This window comes from Pelodiscus sinensis, chromosome 4, assembly GCF_052426305.1.
Source record: "Pelodiscus sinensis isolate ZL-2025 chromosome 4, ASM5242630v1, whole genome shotgun sequence".
In the NCBI taxonomy this organism is placed as follows: domain Eukaryota; kingdom Metazoa; phylum Chordata; order Testudines; family Trionychidae; genus Pelodiscus; species Pelodiscus sinensis.
In genome coordinates, this window is record NC_143055.1 from 124,735,942 (window position 1) to 124,755,929 (window position 19,988).

The window sequence follows — 19,988 nt, forward strand, 5'->3', positions numbered from 1 at the left end:
CGCCCGCGCGAGCCCCCGCAACCGGCGCCCCCTGAGAGGCGGGGCTGGGGCCGCGCGACACGCGCATGCGGCAGCGGCGCGCGACCCGCCCGGCTCCTCTTCGCGCCCAGCGCGCGGGGCAGGAGAAAGGGCTGCGCAGGCGCAGGACTTCCCAAGGCTCGGGGAGCCGAGGGTGTGTCCCGCAGCTGACGTCATCAGGGCGCGCGCGCGGCATGGCGGCGCTGGTCGCTCGGCTCTGCCGGGCCCATGGAGCTGCTGCCGGGCCCCGCTACCTCCGTCTCCTCCGAGCCGGCTCCGCCCGCCCCGCCGCCGCGCTCGCTGCCCTGAGCCGTGGCGCGCCCGGACCGCTGCCGGAGCGGGGGGCCGGGAGCGGGAGGCGGCTGCTGAGCTTCTCCGCGGCGGGGCTGGTGAGCGCGGCGCCCCGGCCCCTGCAGCCCTACCTGCGGCTCATGCGGCTCGACAAGCCCATCGGTGAGTGCGGGGCTGGAGCCCGGGCCGGGGATCCTGCGCTCCGCTGCCGGCCCGGCTGTCCAAGGTGCTGAACTGCCCCGCGCGGTCACTGGGGAAGCCCGAGTGCCGGAAGCGGGGCGTGGTCCCCTGGGTCTCTGCCCGTCCACTGAAGCGCCAGGCCTCATGGGGGGCAGGCTGCTGGGCTACATGGGCCCCTTGGTCTGACCCCTTGGTTCCCATCTCACTGGGGAATGAGGTGCCTCTGCCTCATGGGGATACTGAGAGGATAGACTCCGTGAAGGCTGCTGCAATTCCTGGGGTTGGCAGGGGAAGGGATCATAGAAATGCAAAGTGCTGCTATAAAATGGATTTCAGCCTCCTCCACCTGCTAACGTCTGAATTGGAGGCAAAGCTAAAATATCTACAGTAATACCACTTGCCAGTCTGTACAATCCCTTCTTAATTATCTTAAGTGTATCGCTTTCAAAACCAAACACGCGTCCAACTGCAATCTACCACTTGTTTGAGTCTTACACAAGATATTAAGAACAAGCTGCTTTTTGAGATTGAGAGCAGTTTTCTTTACAAAAGAAATTCCAGAGTTTTTATAATAAAAATCACATTATACTACTACTTCAGGCAGCAGAAATCTAATAATTTACAACATGTAAGCAACCCTTTTATCACAAAGGGGGGCAGCCAGTGCCTTTTTAAGCTGGCTCCCCTTGAACACTGAATCTCACAGTGCCGTCTCCTCCCACCCCCACACTGCTGCCTCTGATACAGAAGCAGCAGCACAGAGGGTGAGGGTGGCAGAGGTAACAGCATAGTGGGGCAGGCAGGATACCAGCATAGTCTCTGTCCTCAGGAAGTTGTATCAGAGGCAGCAGCCCAGGGTGGCAGAGGGCTCCCTGGGAATGTGTCTGGAAGCACAATTGCTGCTGGTCCTGCCCCAAGAGACCATCAAATAATCATGTAACTGTTAAGATTTCATGCAGTTAATTAAATTAAATGATATCTGACATCCTTATTGAATGATAGCCAAGGGGGAGAGTTGTTAGTGGATTATACATTGTTGTAATGAGCCAGAAATCCAGTTTCCTGTATTCTCTGTTCGTGGTAGAAAAATTGCAATTTGCTTTTCAAGTTAAACCAGGGGTGGGCAAAATATAGCCCACCTAGCCACTGGATCTGGCCTGTGGCCCAGCGGAAGCCTCCTGTGCTGGGCAGGCTTCCTGCCTGTCCTGGCCCTGCATGCCATACGGGTGGCCAGATGTGGGAGCCGTGTGCTTCTCTGAGCACTACCATGAGCTTGGGGGGGAGGGGGGAATTGTGCTTTGCCCCCACCCCCAGCACAGTCTGGCATCTCCCATTGTCTAGAATTGGACTGTGTTTGTGGGGCAGGCAGCGCACAAAGTACCCCCCTGACCCAGGGGCTTCAAGCACTCAGAGAAAAGCTCATCACCCTGCACCAATAGCTCCTCCCAGATTGTGCACCCCAATCCCTTATCCTAGGTCCCAACCCCCTCCTTCACCCAACCTCTATCCTGGACTCTACCCTCCCATTCTTCAGTCGCCTTCCTGCAGCCCCTCCTGAATCCATACCCAGGTCACAACCCCCACCCAGATCCCTCACTCCCTCCTGCACTTCAATCCCCTGCCCTAGGTCACAACCCTCCTCCTTTACCCAACCTCCATCCCAGACTTTACCTCCCTCCTGTTCCCCAATCCTCTACCCCCCAACCTCCCTCCCAGAACCTGCACCTCCTCCATTAATATCATGGAAAAGTTTAGCCCTTGACCACTTACCAAATTCTTGGTGTGGTTCCCCGATCAAAAATTATTGCCCACCCTTGAGTTAGTCTATTAGTAAGCAGGTCATGTGACATTTGGAACATAAAATATTTTATGGATTGGATTGATAATTCATATAAACTCTACTCTGCGCTGGTTAGGCCTCAATTGGAGTATTGTGTCCAGTTCTGGGCACCGCATTTCAAGAAAGATGTGGAGAAATTGGAGAGGGTCCAGAGAAGAGCAACGAGAATGATTAAAGGTCTAGAGAATATGACCTATGAGGGAAGACTGAAGGAATTGGGTTTGTTTAGTTTAGAAAAGAGAAGATCAAGAGGGGACATGATAGCAGTTTTCAGATATCTAAAAGGGTGTCATAAGGAGGAGGTAGAAAACTTGTTCATCTTGGCCTCTGGGGATAGAACAAGAAGCAATGGGCTTAAACTGCAGCACGGGAGGTTTAGGTTGGACATTAGGAAAAAGTTCCTAACTGTCAGGGTAGTCAAACACTGGAATAAATTGCCCAGGGAGGTTGTGGAATCTCCATCTCTGAAGATATTTAAGAGTAGGTTAGATAAATGTCTATCAGGGATGGTCTAGACAGCATTTGGTCCTGCCATGAAGGCAGGGGACTGGACTCGATGATCTCTCGAGGTCCCTTCCAGTCCTAATATTCTATGAAATATCCATTTTGGAGTATATCCTTGTGAATAATTATAAAGGTAGCTAGATATTTGGTTGCAAACTATTGTGCTTCTGTGCAATGGCTGATTTTATGGCTACTGTTCAAACACCACATTTCCTCCATGTTTGTTTTCTTATTTACTGGGAAAATAGACAATAGGTCTTTATAATTAACATCTCAATTAAGAAGAGGGAGGGAAAAGAAAAGGTGCAGAATCAAACTGTGGCACTAATGCCTTGCACTGATGCCATCTTAACTCTCAGATTTGGTGTTGCAGTGTCTGTTGCTTTTAATTAGTAATTCAACACTTTTTTGCCTTTTATAAGATGCTATGTTATAAATGGAGTTACTCTTTATTTCCCCTAATCCCTTTCAAATTAACTTTTCTAGGAACGTGGCTGTTGTATTTGCCATGCACATGGAGTATAGGCTTGGCAGCAGAGCCAGGCTGTTTTCCAGATTGGTATATGCTGTCGCTGTTTGGTATTGGAGCGGTCCTGATGCGTGGAGCAGGCTGTACAATTAATGACATGTGGGATCAGGATTATGACAAAAAGGTAGAGAAAGCCCCATGGACTTGAAAAGAACAGGCAGGCTCCTCTTAATGTTGGATGAGTAAGTAAGTAAATTGCAGGCCTTTTATTGAAGTAAGCCTTCTTTTGTCTTTCACTAAGACAAACTGGTCATTTGGTACAAATACACGCATGTCTGATGAAAACAGTTTCCAAGTAATCTCATTTTTTTCCTCCCGGCTCAGAAGTCATATACTAACTAATCTATCTTTAAATGGTAAATTTGATTTTTTTGGTATAACAGAGAGCCAAAAGTACTAATGCAGCAGTGGTTCTTTGTTTTTGAGATCATTTATATCCATGATTAGGTACATTAGTTACAGTGTAATCAAAGTTTCTTCAAAATACATATTTTCTTAAAAACAGATCCAAACTAACTGATATGCTTCTTTTAAATTTACTAGCTAAAATTATCCCTAGAATTATCAGGGATTTCTTTATCGGCATTTTCTAGCTACTGAGGTATCAATTTCTGCTTAATGTGAATTTTTACATCATAATTAAACTAATGGTCATGTATCCCAAATAAGAATGAGCTTTTTGTAATAGCAACGTTCAGTCTCCTCAATAGGTTTATACTAAGAGAAGGCAAGATAACTTGACACTGTTGTGTTTCTGCTATGTGGTAGTAAAAGCTGCTTCCTTTAAGTCCCTTGCACAAATAGGATCTAAATATAACAAAATAAGGAATTTCAGTGAAATTAACAAGAATGTGATTTGATTAACTGTAAGGAGTTTAAAATTCATATAGAAAATTATTTTACAAATAAAACCTCAAATAGGGGTGTTCTGGTTGTGACACATCTAGTTAGTGGCCATTTTGTTGATTGACTAAAACATCCTAGACCCCCAGTTGCATTTTTCTTGAATGTTATGTTAGTGTAGCCATCTCTGAATTGCATGATGGTGAAGATGATGTATGCTATTGACAACGTTTTTTTATTGTGTCTCACTTAAACTGCAGAAGCTATAAACCTCAATGCTGGCATAATTGTAGTCTTAACTAAGAGAGGAAAATCAAGCCAAACTTAAAGGAAAATAATTTAGTATTAAAGTTTACACACACAAACATTTTCATACATTTTTAGAGCACTGTAAATTTTAGAGGTGGCATTCTTACCTAACTCTCAGTATATATGTTCTGTATAAAGTGTACAACTTACTCCTTCCTTAGCATTTGATTTTATTGTTAATTTAGGTAATAACATACATTTCTACCTAAACTTGCTTTCCACTTGGTTACTGGTATCATTTTCTCTGACATCCATGTCCCTGAAAGAAATTCCATTGCTTTCTATATCTTGCTTGGAACTAATTGAATCCGTTTACTAGTATGACCAGTATACAGCATCCTTATGAAGGTTTCAGGCATTTAAATGCAGGGTGAATGAACAGAAGAGCTACATCTACACTAAGAGTTTTCTCGGCAAAAAATATGGTAATGAAGGACTCATTTGCATGACTCATGATCTCATTTGCATATTTTCTGCTGATCCATTTTTGTGCTGGGGTTTTTGCTCAAAAACAAACAGTGTGGACATTTTCTTTTGGCGCAAAAACCCATTCAGAAAATATGCAAATGAGATTGCAAGTCATGCAAATGAGTCCCTCATTAGCATATTTTTTGCCAAGAAAACTCGTAGTGTAGACATAGCCAAGGAGCCTTGCCTATTTATAATCCTAGAATCTTCCACCCTATTACAGAAATCTTAGTACTCACACACTTACAAGGTTTGAATAAAGAAGAACTTTAAAGATGCCTTTGCCCTTGAAATAGGGGCATTCCTAGCAAAAAGTTAACTTCATTCAATATTGAACTAAGCACACAAATAAAATTCAAATCTTAAGTTTCTACATGAGTTCTAATTCAGTCTCATTACAGAGAAGCAGTATTTTCTAATACTGCATATTTTAGTTTAAGGTTTTATTATTTATTCATAAATACGTGCCATATACTGGATATGAAATGTGATAAAAGTAATGTTTTGTGTAGGACACGTAATTTTTGAATTACCTCACTTGTAGGCTTAATTTTTCCAACATTACTTTGCATTAAGGTATCAACTTTATTTATAATGTGTATTTTAACTTAGTATATTAGATTTCATGTTCTTTCTTTTAGGTTTTAAGAACCGCAAGTCGACCAATAGCTGTTGGAGATATCTCAACCTTTCAGTCCTTTATTTTTCTTGGGGGACAGCTGAGCTTGGCTTTGTGTGTTCTTCTGTGCCTAAATTACTATAGGTAATGTATATCTGATATTTTATTCTTATACTATTTACCTACCACGCTGAAGCTAAGCATGATTAATTTTAGCAGAGGGGGCAGTTAAAACAACATAGAAGCAACCAAATTTCTGGTTTTAGAATGAAATAATACTTTCAGTCTTCAATACAGTATCACTCCTCTTATGCTACAGTGTTGATGTTAAGACAAGAAAATAATGACAGTACAATAATTATTAATTATTTTAAGTAAACCATATAAAGTCTTTTAATGAATTTCCTTCATTACAGTATTGCCCTAGGAGCTGCCTCTCTGTCTCTTGTGATCACTTATCCCCTGATGAAGAGAATCACATATTGGCCACAGTTGGTTTTGGGTGAGCTTAAACATTTCTAGTTTTCCTCCTTTCACATGAACTTTTTTTAGTATTATGGCAAAATCATAATAGTTGAATTTGAATATTAGATAAAATGGCCTGAAACCACAAATAAGATCATTGGAATGTCAGACATTTCTTAAATAGTTAGTAAAACTCTAGGGCTGTATCTAGACTGGCAATTTTTTCCGCAAAAGCAGCTGTTTTTGCGGAAAAACTTGCCAGCTGTCTACACTGGCCGCTTGAATTTCCGCAAGAACACTGACGATCTCATGTAAGAAATCAGTGCTTCTTGCGGAAATACTATGCTGCTCCCGTTCGGGCAAAAGTCCTTTTGCTCAAAGCTTTTGCACAAAAGGGCCAGTGTAGACAGCTCAGATTTGTTTTGCGCAAAAAAGCCCTGATCGTGAAAATGGTGATCGGGGCTTTTTTGTGGAAAAGCACATCTAGATTGGCACGGACGCTTTTCTGCAAAAAATGCTTTTTCGGAAAAGCGTCAGTGCCAATCTAGATGCTCTTTTCCGCAAATGCTTTTACCGGAAAACTTTTCTGTTAAAAGCATTTGCGGAAAATCATGCCAGTCTAGACGTAGCCTAGGAGTTTCTTTCCTTTCTATAGTCCCTCCTTTTCCCAAACTCTAGTATTGAAAAATCATCCTTTTGTCACCTAAGTATGAAGTGGGAGATATGGGGCATTTTTCTACATGCCTCTGGAAATCTTTGTTAAATATATATTGCACCTTACATTTCAATCTTAAACATTTACATTAACTGGGGTAAACTGATTCATTGCACTATATTCCAACTTGACACAGTTTAGTATCATACCTTTATACATTTTTGTTTCCCATATTTTTTCCATTTTTATTAACACTTTTAATATCTACTACCTTTAGTAACCACTACTGTTGTCTACTGTGTTTTCTTTCCTCTCTCTCCTTTAACAGTTCTCTGTGGCTAATAAGTATTTAAGCTTATGGCCTGAGTCACGCAGACATTTAAACACATAGTTAGTTTGAGATCCATGGATAGTCCCACTCACTTCACTGGGACTATACACATGTGCAACTGTTTGCAAGGAGCTCTATGCTAGTTAAATCAAGTATAATTTAGAGAGCGAACATACTGTGTAATATATAGGTACTTAGATTTATTGCTACTTAGCTGAAAATTTTGTGTATACATATCAGTACATATGAATTGATAATATATAGCAACTCAACTGGCTTATCATTGGATTTTTTTTCTTTGCACACTCACTGTACTTCTCTGAAATTTTAAAAAAGAAATAAAAACATTGCATGATGCAGTATACTGATCGCAGCTCAGCTTTCTACCCTTCAGATGTGGTGTCTGTTACTGTCACTGATAGTAATGGTTAAACAGCATCATGTTCAATACAGTCTTACCAAATAATTTAGAACAGGGGTGGTGTGACGGCGCGTTGGGGGTCCCCCGTCTCCTGCACCCCGAAATGGCACAAACAGACTGCACCAGCCGGTGGAATAGAGGAAGTTTATTGCCTCTCCAGGATACAGCACAGCACAGATGTAATCTGGTCACAGAGCTGGGCTAGGATGCCTCAGGCCCCCTTGAGATGGGGGAGACTGGGCCCCTAAACTCCAGCCCCTTTCCCTAGGCTGTCTCCTCCATGCTTCCAGCCAGCAACTAACTACCTCTCTTCCAGCCCTGCCCCCCAGCCAGGGCAGCATTCCACCTTCCTTTGTTCCTCTCCATGGGGGGTGTCTGGCCATACTGGTTTGCATAGTGACTCATCCTGTTTTGCTGGGTCGTGGTACCCACGGCAGCCAGTGGGGGTTACCCCAGAGCCAGCAGCATAGAAACCAGCCAGGTACCCCCACTACGTCACAGGTGGCCAATCCCATTCTGGGCAAAGAGCCAAGATAACAGTGGATTCAGTGCGAAGACCCAGGGCAAAGTTGTTGAGGAAAAAAAAAAAGCTCTGCCCCTTTAAGAAAATGCATTTAAACGTGTTTTGAGGCTTTTTGACCACAGCAGTCTCCCAACACCATCTTTAATTCTACATCTTTCATGGCCGTGCCATATGGCTCCCCTGCCCAGGTCAGCACTGGGAGCCAGGAGGAGAAGCCCATTTTTGAGGGTGCAGGGGCGGCTTACGAGTCACAGGGGGAGCTTCGCGAGCCGCACCCAGGAGTGGGAAGAGCTGCATGTGGTTCATGAGCTTTGGGTTGGCCACAGCTGATTTAGAGACTGGAATGTTAGTCACTTTCCGTCTGCTGCTGATGCAAGAAGAGCATGGAAACCCAGGGATTGGTAGGAGGGAAATGAGAAGAGTTTCTTACAACGATCAGCACTCCTGTTTTCATATATAATTCTTTTCTTTTCCCATGAAAAAATAATAAGATAATCCTTCCTTTTCTCCCATCCTCATGTATGAATTCAATGTTCCTGGATTCATAGATTCCAACACAAGAATGGACCATTGTGATAATCTAGTCTGACCTTGTGTATAATACAGGCCATACAACATCCCCGAAATAATTTCTAAAGTATGTCTTTTAGGAGAGCATTCAAACTTGATTTAAAAATTGCCAGTAAGGGAGAATCCACCACAACCCTTGATTAATTTTCCAGTTGTTAATTATCCTTACTGTTAATAATAGGTGCCATATTTCCACACTGAATTTGTCTAGCGTCACCTTCCAGCCATTGGATCATTGTAACCTTCTCTTGTAGATTGAAGAACCCATTATAAAATTCTTGTTCCCCACTTGGTTCCATACAGACTGTAATCACTGTTGTTAAGTGTCAGTCTCAGGATATTGGAGACACAAGTTGGGTGAGATGATGTCTTTACGTTTTCCTTGTTTATGCATCGAGGGATTGCACTAGACCTTTGGGGGACAGTCTCACGCTGGGAGCTCATGGTGAGCTGACTATCCCCACAACTCCCACATTTTTTTTTGCAGAGTCACTGTTTCCCAAGAGAGAATCCCCCATCCTCTAAATGTGTAGGGATTAAAAATCAAAGCCTGCACAGGTACTGCATGTCAAATGGTGATGCAAAATATAATTTAGATTGTTTCTGACACTGACATTTTAGAAAACTATAATTCTGTATATTTTTCTTATTTCTGTTAATTGCAGGGCTTACATTTAATTGGGGAGCCTTACTTGGGTGGTCTGCCATCAAAGGCTCATGTGATTGGTCTGTGTGTTTGCCTCTTTACTTCTCTGGAGTTATGTGGACCTTGGTATATGACACCATTTACGCACATCAGGTAAAGCAGTGATACTGAGTGTTAAATTTCTTATTGTTAATTATGTGTTTGTTTACGTGTAAAACTCCCTACTTTGGATTTACATGGGACTACTAATTTCCCCACTGCAATCAGAAGATTTAAAACCTAAAAGTGCTTTTAAGAGATTTTTTTTCGTATTCACTAGTTTTTACCCCACTGATTACCCCATCATTCCATGTTTTTCTGCTCACTGCTATCTGTGTAAGTTAGTTAATGAATGTCTCTGAGTAGAGCCCTCACTGTTAAAGTGTGCTGCATACCTAGGTATGGCATTGTATCAGTAATTCTGAAATCAGTAGCAACAGCCAGGTGCTTAGCAGTTTTGAGAACCAGGCTCCTTAGTTAGGTGCCTAAAATGGATTTAAGACCTGAATATTAGGTACCTGTTCTTGAAAACCTTTGCCTTAGGCAAAGCCTTTTTTATTATATCCCTAAAACTACTTTCCGTACCCATGACTTCTCAACTTGTATTACGTTTTTTTTCTAATACCCTTCTTTATTCTAGGATAAAAGAGATGACATTATCATTGGTGTGAAATCAACAGCACTACGGTTGAATGAAAACACAAAGCAGTGGCTCAGTGGCTTCAGTGTTGCAATGCTCATGGGTCTAAGTGTAGCAGGAATAAACTGTGATCAGACTTTCCTCTATTACACAGCTGTGGCTGCCGTAGGTGCTCACTTGACTCACCAGGTGTGATCTTATTTTTGAATTTTTTTAATAAGTGGCAGTTCTAGATTAAAAATCTTGTATCAGTTTACCTAAAGTATTCAGAGAATCTTGTCTCTAATTATTGAAGCAAAAAGGCAGCTCTTACTGTATTTTCAATCATGGCTACAGGCAGGTCTGTCTTTATATTCCTTCATCTATAGCAGCCTTTAGCCTTGCTGGCCCTGGCCCTGGCCCTGGCCCTAGCGCTGGCCGTGGCCCCAGCCGTGCCGCGCGTGCCCTTGCCGGCCCTGGCCCCACCCCCGGGTGCGCCGCGCGTGCCCTTGCCGGCCCTGGCCCCGCCCCCGGGTGCGCCGCGCGTGCCCTTGCCGGCCCTGGCCCCGCCCCTGGGTGCGCCGCGCGTGCCCTTGCCGGCCCTGACCCCGGCCCCAGGGGCGCCGCGCGTGCCCTTGCCGGCCCTGGCACTGGCCTTGGTCCCGGCCCCAGGGGCGCCACGCGTGCCCTTGCCGGCCCTGGCTCTGGCCCTGGGGGCGCCGTGCGTGCCCGCACCGGCCCTGGCCACGCAGAACCTGGGCAGCTCCTGCCCGGGATCGCGGCACATGCCGCTGCTGGCCTCGGGCGTGGGGCGCATGCTTGACCCTGCCCCTAGTCACGTGGCCTGTGAGTGGCCCCGCCCCCGTACGTGCAGCACGTGAGCAGCCCCAAAAGGTTGGGGACCACTGGTCTATAAGGTGCCACAGAACTCCTCGCCGCTTTTGCAGATTCAGACTAACACAGCTACCCCTCTGCTACTTGGCATGGAGCCTGATCTGTGATCTTCCCCCACCTGAGGGAAATGAGATGTATTCGGGGTGATATAGGAATGCATGCACATTTGATGGAAGTGCAGTGCTCTGTGAATAGTCTTCATTCTCTTAAGAATTCCTTTACATTGGGGTCAACATGAGAGCTTCTGTTTTCCAAACTAGGTAGGCTTGAATATTTGAAAAAGAGAGCATAAGAATTTGTGGGAAGGTAAGTATAGAACTGTTATCAAGACACATAATGGATCAATTGTTCCTGGCTATGTCTAGACTACAAGCCTCTTTCAAAAGAGGCTTTTTCGAAAGATACTTTAAAAAAAGAGCGTCTAGACCAGTGGTCCCCAACGCGGTGCCCGTGGGAGCCATGGCGCTCGCCGGGCCATTTATGTGCGCCAGCGGAGCAATCTGGCCTGGCCCCGCCCCCGGGCGTGTGGCAGGTGCCAGCCCCGGGTGCCAGCCCCGGGCGCATGGGCGGCCCAGGCCCCGGGATCGCGGCCGGTGCCGGCCCCGGCCCCGTGGTCGCGGCGCATGCTGGTGCCGGCACTGGGCGCGCAGCGCCTGGGAAGCCCCTGCCCAGGGTCGCGGCACATGCCGGTGCCGGCCCTGGGCATGCGGCGCATGCTTGGCCCCGCCCCCAGTCACGTGGCCTGTGAGCGGCCCTGCCCCTGTACGCCCAGCACGTGAGCAGCCCCGCCCCCAGGCGCCCGGCAGCCCCAAAACATTGGGGACCACTGGTCTAGACTACAAGCAGACTTTTCGAAAAAACAAGCCACTTTAATAAGCCACTTTTTCGAAAAAACAAGCCACTTTTCGAAAGAGAGTCTAGACATTCTTTTTTGAAAAAGCACAGTTTGCATTCAATAGCGCCTTTTTTCGAAAGAGTACTTTAAAAAAAAAGGCGTTATTCCTCATAAAATAAGGTTTACCGTGATCAAAAAACTCCTGTGTTCTTTCGATTTACTTTGGAAAGAATGTGGCTGCAGTCTAGACGCAGGTGAAGTTTTTTTGAAAAAACCCTGTAGTCTACACGCACCCCCAGTGTCTACACATGCCTAAACACAAGTGATATTACTAAGTTATTTAGGTATTTAACTGTCTGATCAATTTAATCCCTTCTTCTTTTCCTACATGCCATCCTTTTGCTTGTGGTTCTCTGTTGCTAGGTTGTCATCTTGTTTTGGACCTTGAACATCCCACTGGCAGGTCATGTTTTCTCTCCTCATTCTGTGCAGCTGTGACCCCCAGTGGAGTTAGCTAGGCCAGCTAATCCTTATTTCTAGCTCTTTTTTCAGCTGTCTTCTGGTTTTTCTGTGGATAACAATTTAAGAACCCCATTCCTCTGGATTCTTCTATCCTTTGTGTGTTTGTGTTGGATCTTCGAGCCAGATTTTTTTAAAAATATTTAAGCAATTAAGGGTACGGACAGCACACTGTGTATCTCTTGTCTGTACCTTTTGGTGCTTAAATACCTTTAAAAACTGGCCCTTACTATTCATACCTGTTGTTCATTCTCCATACCTTTCTGGTACATATTATATATCTTCATCCATTTGTAGTTCATTTACACATACCCCTGTGCCTGTACATAACCCAGTTCTATGCCTGAAGTTTGCCTGTGTGGATCTCTATAAATTTTTTTTGAGGCAATGACCTATTTGTGTGAAAGTGTCTGGCATGCTTGTGGTACTATAGATAATAATAGAGCATTGTGCTGTCCTTTCACAGATTTACACTTTGGACATACACAAATCTGAAGACTGTTGGAAGAAGTTTACCTCTAACCGCACAGTAGGACTTCTACTTTTCATAGGGATTGTAACTGGAAACTTATGGAAAAGAAAAAATCCCAAAGAAATTAATGCAATCAGCAGTGACAGTTAGTCTCTATGTTTAATAAAGATACTGTGCTCAAAAGTAAAGGTACTTTATCAATAACTGCTGCTAGTTTTGTTTAACTAAAATATTTGGCCAAAGAGTCTGTTTTAAAGCAGACACTTTAGCAAACAGAATTATTGTTAGTGTGTGCCTGGTAAATACATGGTAAAGACTGAACTACCAGTGGTCTCGACAACTAAGCTTTTAAGCTGCTTGCAATGACCTTTCGTTTTAAAATTCGTGTCCTGCCTTTTGCAGGGAATCTTTTGTAAAATGTTGAATGCTCTGTGAGCCCTGGCAGTCTGTCAAAATCACTGTAGGTTTCTCAGAGGTCACGGTTCATGTGGACATGTAGTCATTTTGTAATGTAAAATAAAACCTGCTGTATGAAACTTTTATCGTTTGATTTTGCAGCAGTTTCTTGCATGACATATTTAGCAATACAAGATTTACCCAGCATTGCTTGGGTCCTTAACTCAAATAAGTTTTGTTTTTCTTCATTTAAATCAATGCTTTGGCATGGGGATGGGAGTCAGGGGTTCAGTATACAGGCTGCCCAGGGAGAGAGGATAATGCCAACCCCCTCTCACCACAGCAGCTTGGGGGAGATGAAAAGCACCTGTCCACAGACAGACCCAGGCACACAGACAGACAGACCCTCTGAATTATATAGTAGATAGCTGTCCCTTTCTCCACCCCTGCAACTTGCTGGCCCGATGGAGTTATAGATGTCCTGGTCCCATTTCTGGCCCCTTGCTGCTCTGCTGTGATCTTTCTGCAGTACACCTACCCCTCCCAGTAAGTCCCCTCCCTTTCCATTTTATGAGAAAAAATTGAATTCCAGGCACACCCCATTGTCCTGCCATACTCAAACCCAGACCTTGCTTTTAACTTATGATGGAGGAAGCAGCATGCCAAATTTGGTGGCCCTAGCTCTTACATTTAGGAGAAGTTCTTGAACAAACTGACTCACAGACAGATGCACATTTCTAAATATGCAATAAGATCAGTAATCATTTTTTATCCTGGCATGTTTAGAAGCAAGTAGAGGAGCATATTCTATTTTGGTTCTGGGTAATACGTAGTTGTTGCTCTAATTAGCCTTTTAAATTTGGTTTTAGATATCTAATGGTCTTTATTTTCATCCCTTTGAGTTTATTACCCTTCAAGATTGTAAAATTTCCCTAAGGCTACGTCTACACTGAGTTTTCTCGGGAAAAAAATATGCTAATGAGGGACTCATTTGCATATTTTCTGCTGCTCCATTTTTGCGCTAGGGTCTTTGCGCAAAAACAAGCAGTGTGGATGTTTTCTTTTTGCGCAAAAACCCCTTTTTCGGCAAGATCAGTATACCCCCAACTGATCTTGCAGAAAAAGGCTTTTTGCACAAAAAGAAAACGTCCACACTGCTTGTTTTGGCACACAAACCCTAGCGCAAAAACGGATCGGCAGAAATTATGCAAATGAGATTGCGACTCATGCAAATGAGTCCCTCGTTAGCATATTTTTTGCTGAGGAAAACTCATAGTGTATACATAGCCTAAGAAGGCCTTGTCTTTCTCTGTAGAATAGTGATAAAAATGCAGCCGTGTTAGTCTAGTGTAGCTGAAACAAAAAACAGGACTGTAAAGACTAACAAGATGGTTAATCTGGCCCATGAAAGCTCATCACCTAATAAACCATCTTGTTAGTCTTTAAAGTGCTACATAGTCCTGTTTTTTGTCTTTCTCTGTGTTCTGTAAAGCATCTGACATGCTCTTGGGTGCAGTAAAAGTAATAATGGAATGCCACATACTAAGTATTACCTATGAATTTTTATTTCTACTATGAATTACATCACTTACAGTTCTTTTATTGGCCATTATTACACGGCTGTATCCTGCCAGGGTTCTGGGTGCCTTAATATTCTCTCACAGGAGTAGCTTTGTTGATGGTGACTTTCAGTAATGTCCGTGGTAGCGTGTGATTTATAAACAAAGCTGTTCAGTTAGCCTGTCGTTTCCTCACTAATGAAACTGTGTAAAGGCAACGTACTGTGTAACTGCTGAAGTTAGTTTCTATATAAGGAGCAACAGGCACACCTATTATAGCAAAAAGACTGAGTCACTTCCCTGGCATTTCTTTTAGATGAAGCAGGTATAGTTTCCTAAAGCTCTGGCAGTGCTGAGAAAGGGCCCACACCCATGACAATTTCTTATGAGCAAGCCACTGCCCCAAATAGAGTCCCATTGAAACCACAAGTCCATGGGTACATGGATCTGTATGTGCTGAGTTAATTGCAGGATTAGATCTGACTGTCGTTTTTTATAACGTTTCCATTTTTCTTTCATAATTGTTTTGTTAATTTTCTCTTACTCTTTGAACAAATCTCATTAACCAAAGATATTTTTAAGCAAAAAGTAATAAAATGAAGACTCTTGCTCATTAAACATCAATTTTTCAGTCAAGTCCTACATAATACAGAGTACAGGTTGGACCTCCCTGCCCTGGCATCCTTGGAACCTGAGTGGTCCCGAAGGAGGGATTTTGCTGGACCAGGGGAGGTCATTTCTGGCTCCCCTGCCACTGACCCCCCAGCCCAGCTCCACTCCTTGCTTGGCCTTCCAGCCGGCTCCTCACTTGTGACCAGCCCCGCTGCCCTGCGACGGCAGCCCACAGTCCCGTTGCTGGGCTTTCAGCAACACCATAGAAACCACCACCCTGCCACTGGTGCTCCTGGCCCTGCCAGCCCTACTGTGGTAGCCCTGTGGTCCTGCTGTTGGGCTCCAGGCCCCACTATTTGAAGACTGCTGTCCTGATGGAGCCTACTGGTGTTCCAGCTGTCCTGCCACCAGCTCAGCCGGACTCCCGTGGCAGGGCTCCTAGCTGTTGGCCTCCCTGCAAACAGCCGCCCCCACGGGCCTCCTGCCTCTGGGTCTCTGTGGTCCAGCAACATCTGTGGTCCTACCAGACCACAGAATGTTGCCAGACCAGGGAGTCCCCGTTGAGAGGTTCAACCAGTATTTCAATATATTTTAGCAACTTACAACAGTTGTGGATTTTTTTTTCTGGTGGCTTTTAGAAAAATATTTGGCCAAATACCTAAAACTAAATCAATTCCAGCTTTTCCTCTCTTTGTTCTGTGTTTTTAAAAATGTTAAGTGGGGTGTGTTCTAGATATCAGGGAGCTGGAGGTTTGCCACCTGCCTTTACATTAATTGTTGCTAATGAAGGTATCGTTTGCATCTAAAACTGAGTAGCTGCTGTTTTATGTTTTAAACTATATATACTAAAAGTCATGGTGTTGGCATTGGAAATCCTGGAGCACCAATAAGGAGGCAAAGGAAGCCATCTTAACTTTTGGCTTCCTTAGAACTATTGATTTTTCTTTGCATCCATAATGTAAAAAAAAATCCCCTATAAACTATTAAAAGAATATCATTAAAGTAATAGCGGTGTTAGAGTGGCTACGTTGTTTTGTTCTTTCCTTAAAATGAAAAAAACAACTACTCTAATATTTGGGAAGTGGGTGGAAAATTTCCTTCATCGTTCTCATCCTGGGAAAAAGGACAAAAACAAAATACATAACCCCAGTTTATTCATCAGTACCAGTTTAAACTTTTGGCTTACTAGCCAACTCTAGACCAGTGCTTTCTGTTAGCTTCTACTCTATTGAGGATTCTGCCCTTTTAAAAAATAGTTTCCCATGTCCCAAATTATTGATAATTAACATGTTGTATCTGAGCTCCAAATCATTAGTAATAACCAGTATATCTTGTCCGTGGGTGAATGTACTTGCCTATTTGACTTTTGTTGGCTCTATGAGAAATGTTCCTGCTACAGCTACTAGAAGGAAGAAACCAAAGAGTACCTGTCATACTTCATTCCAATCCATTTCCCTCACACTCCTGCTACACTGAACAAGGAAACTCCGAACAGGAAAGTGACCTGAATCCTTAAGGAAAACAAAACCGAATCTGAACAGTGCCTTAAGACGATAGACCACACCCCGTTACACTTGAAGAATAATAGGCATACACAAAATGCAGTGTTTGACGATGTCCATGTACCCTCAGGATTATTTTAAATACAACAGTCTACTCTGGATGGATGGAAGGTGTTTGAGTCCAAATTCTTGAAACTGCATCTTCAACCAGCTGTGTGGGTTTAAGGATTTAGATGCATCCAGAAAGCTCCCTCTTTCCCTAAAATTGGATTTCTTTTTGTATTAACTTCTCCCCATGCTGTGTATAATCTTTACACACGCACACCTCTGTCCCAGACTAGAGTTCTGAAGTAGTATCTTCAGCTATACTTGCTATGAGAGCTTGAGATTATTGCATGATTTTAATCCTATACCTTTTGGAAGTAATGAGAGATGCAGTTTAGGTAGTTAAGGTACACTATGGTGGGTGGGTGTGGCCTGAAGATATGATTTTCATAGACCTATATGGATGACCAGTGATGTCTAGGATAAAGCTGTGATTAGCTCTCAGCCCTGCTGATTTGGTTTAAACAGATGTCATTTTCAAGGCAGTTGTCAAAAGGAGTAGGCTTAGAGCAGGACTGGGCAATAATTTTTGCCTGGGGGCCACTTCAGAATTTTTTTAAGTAGCCTTGGGCCACCTTGGAAGGGGCAGGGCCTAAACAGGAAGGACATGGCTTAAATGAAAGGGGGTGGGGCTACCCCATGACTGGTCTGAGGGTGGGGGAGCCCCTTTGCCCCCCCATCTCACTAGACACCCATGCCCTAGAAGAGGCTTGGCACACTCCCCCACCCCCAGGCCAATCAGGGTCTAGGGATGAGGGAGCATGGGAAGCCTCCCGCCCTGAGAGAGAAACATGGCACTTTGAAGTGCCCCGGGCTCCTCTCAGGACCAGGGCAGGGCAAAGGAAGCTTCACACAGCTCCCCCGCCCCTAAACCCTGATTGGCCTGGGGGTAGGAGAGCGCACGGAGCCTCCTCTGCTCACCCCCCCACCCTGCGAGCAGCGCACAGCACTTCAGAGCGCCATTTGCTCCTGGCAGGGTGGGAGTAGAGTTTGCGCGCTTCCCGCCCCCAGGCCAATTAAGGCTGCTCTCAGGGCGGCGGCACAGCGGAGAAGGCTTCAGGCACTCCCCAGACCCTAATTGGCCTGGGGGCAGGGGAGCAGTAGAGCCTCCCCAGGCCAGATCCACTCACTTGGCGGGCTGGATCCAGCCCACGGAGGCCTTGTTGCCCACCCCTGGCTTAGAGGGACAGAGGAGAGAAGAGTTAATGAAAAGTACATAAGAGAACATATGTATACATTTTTGCAAACCAGATCCCACTTGCCCTGAAGGTCAGCTTCAACTGTTCTATCTTCATCTAGTTGCTACTTGAGGGAGTCGGGGAAAGAGGATCTCAAATTCCTTGAAGTTTGTTTTTGTGTCTACAAATCTCCTTGATCGCCTAGATGATTACCCTGGTATAACGAGCTAACCAATGTGCTGAACTTTCTGAAGTTCATTCTTGCTACAGAGTCTTGAAGGCCCCCTAGAAAATGTTAACCTTGTACAGCCAGAGACTGTAGCTGTCTGGTATATAAGGTATTCAAATATTAGCAATACTTAGGGTTGCCAGCTGTCCGGTTTTGAACCAGACAGTCCGGTATTTGAGCTTTCTGTCTGGGAAACAAATTGAGGAAATACCGGACATCTAAATGTCCGGTATTTTGTAATTAAGTACGTTTTATTGTTATCATGAGTATCACTATGTAGTTGCGTACTGCCTGGCTGACAGACACGCTCACATTGCATGAGCATGTCTACTAGCCAGGCAGTAGGCAGCTTCGCAGTAGAGAGAAGGGGGGCAGGGGCGGGGCCAAGGTGGGATGGAATCCCTGGGGCCAGACTCGCCCGTGCACCCCACCAGGACCATGCGTGGGACGGGCAGCACCCTGGGATCTGCGTGCACCCAGGTCAGCTCCGCTCAATGCCAGCCGGTTCTCCCCCCCGCACCCCTAGCCAGCCCCACTCCCCCCAACTCCCCCTCCCGGCCAGCCCCACTCCCCCTGATCCCCTCCCGGCCAGCTCTCTTCCTGCCGGCCAGTTCCTTCCTCCAGTCTCCCCCGGCCAGCCCCGCTCCTCCCGACCCCCTCCCAGCCAGTCCCCCCCCTCCGATCTCCGCTGGCCAGCCCCACTCCCCCCGACCTCCTCCCGTCCAGCCCTGCTTCCCACCAGTCGGTTCCCCCCCGACCAACTCCGCTCCCTCCAGGCCAGCCCCATTCCCCTCCCAGCTGGTTCCACGTCTTCTGCTGTTCTGAGATCATGTGTGTCCGATATTTTTATGAAAGCCATCTGGTAACCCTAGCAATACTGGAGCTGTAGTTTTTTATGTAGTGGCCCAGAATCTTCCTCCAAAGAGGCTGAATCATCTGAGATGGGAGATAAATTTCATCCCCTCTTTAAATCACTCGTGGAGTTTCCCAGAGATAATCAGGTTATTTAGGTTGGGATTTTTCAAAAGTACCTAGAGATTTTAGGAGCAAGAATAAAGTTCCAGTGACTTTCAGTTGGGCAGATTCTCCTGGAAGTTGTGTAGGAGCATTGAACGGTCCAAGTCGCGATCTTCCATGGCAAAATTTCAGCTTACACAGTGTAGTAATTCTGGAGCTAGATACGTTAGAATCATAACATATCTATAACCATAATCAGATCTTTATTTTTGGGCTGCAACAATTATTACGGAAATCTCATTTTTTGTTACAAATGTATATTTATTGTGTTATGGCTCCAGTTCTCAATTGACTTACACTAGTATAAATTGGAGAAATAGTTACTGCAGTCTGTAGCGTCAAACCAGTATAAAATATGATGTAAAGAATAAGTCCACTTGTGTTAAAATTGTACCTGTTATCGTTTTATATTTGCATGCTCATTTCTTCTGTTCTCTTTTTCTTTCTCCCAATCACTTTCTTCCATTATTTCTCTGTTGCAACATTTTTTCTAGTTAAAAAAATTCTTATATATGGTTTTAATCATGCCAGACCCCAGACATTTTAAGTTTACTTTCCTATAATAACTATACCTCAGCCACATTTGTTGTATATGTAAAAGCTTGACAACATATATTCAAAGAGAGACTTGAGTTACTGTGTGAACAAATTTCAGTTCTGAGTTTTGCAAGATTAAATCTAACCCTTGGTATTGCAAAATGTATTTCTTTTGCAGCTAACATATGTCATTATGTGATGGAAAAACAGGTGACTGTTCTTACAAAATATCAGGTCAATTTGGGAAATCCTATAATTAAATT

At 44.6% G+C, this 19,988-nt stretch overlaps 1 protein-coding gene across 2 annotated transcripts; it reads left to right on the forward strand.

Annotated features, from left to right (window-relative positions):
* Nucleotides 1–65: 65 nt before the first annotated feature.
* On the forward strand, nt 66–13,130 carry COQ2 (coenzyme Q2, polyprenyltransferase). Of its 2 annotated transcripts, none has more exons than XM_075929507.2 (7): nt 66–471; nt 3,320–3,486; nt 5,624–5,745; nt 6,018–6,103; nt 9,232–9,365; nt 9,892–10,080; nt 12,585–13,130. In XM_075929507.2, exons 1-7 carry the CDS (start codon nt 66–68, stop codon nt 12,738–12,740), a joined length of 1,260 nt encoding a protein of 419 aa, XP_075785622.2. In that variant the 3' UTR covers nt 12,741–13,130. The 2 variants fall into 2 exon arrangements, with proteins under 2 accessions (XP_075785622.2, XP_089634233.1); XM_089778107.1 differs by having other exon boundaries at nt 396–535.
* The last annotated feature ends 6,858 nt before the right edge of the window (nt 13,131–19,988 follow it).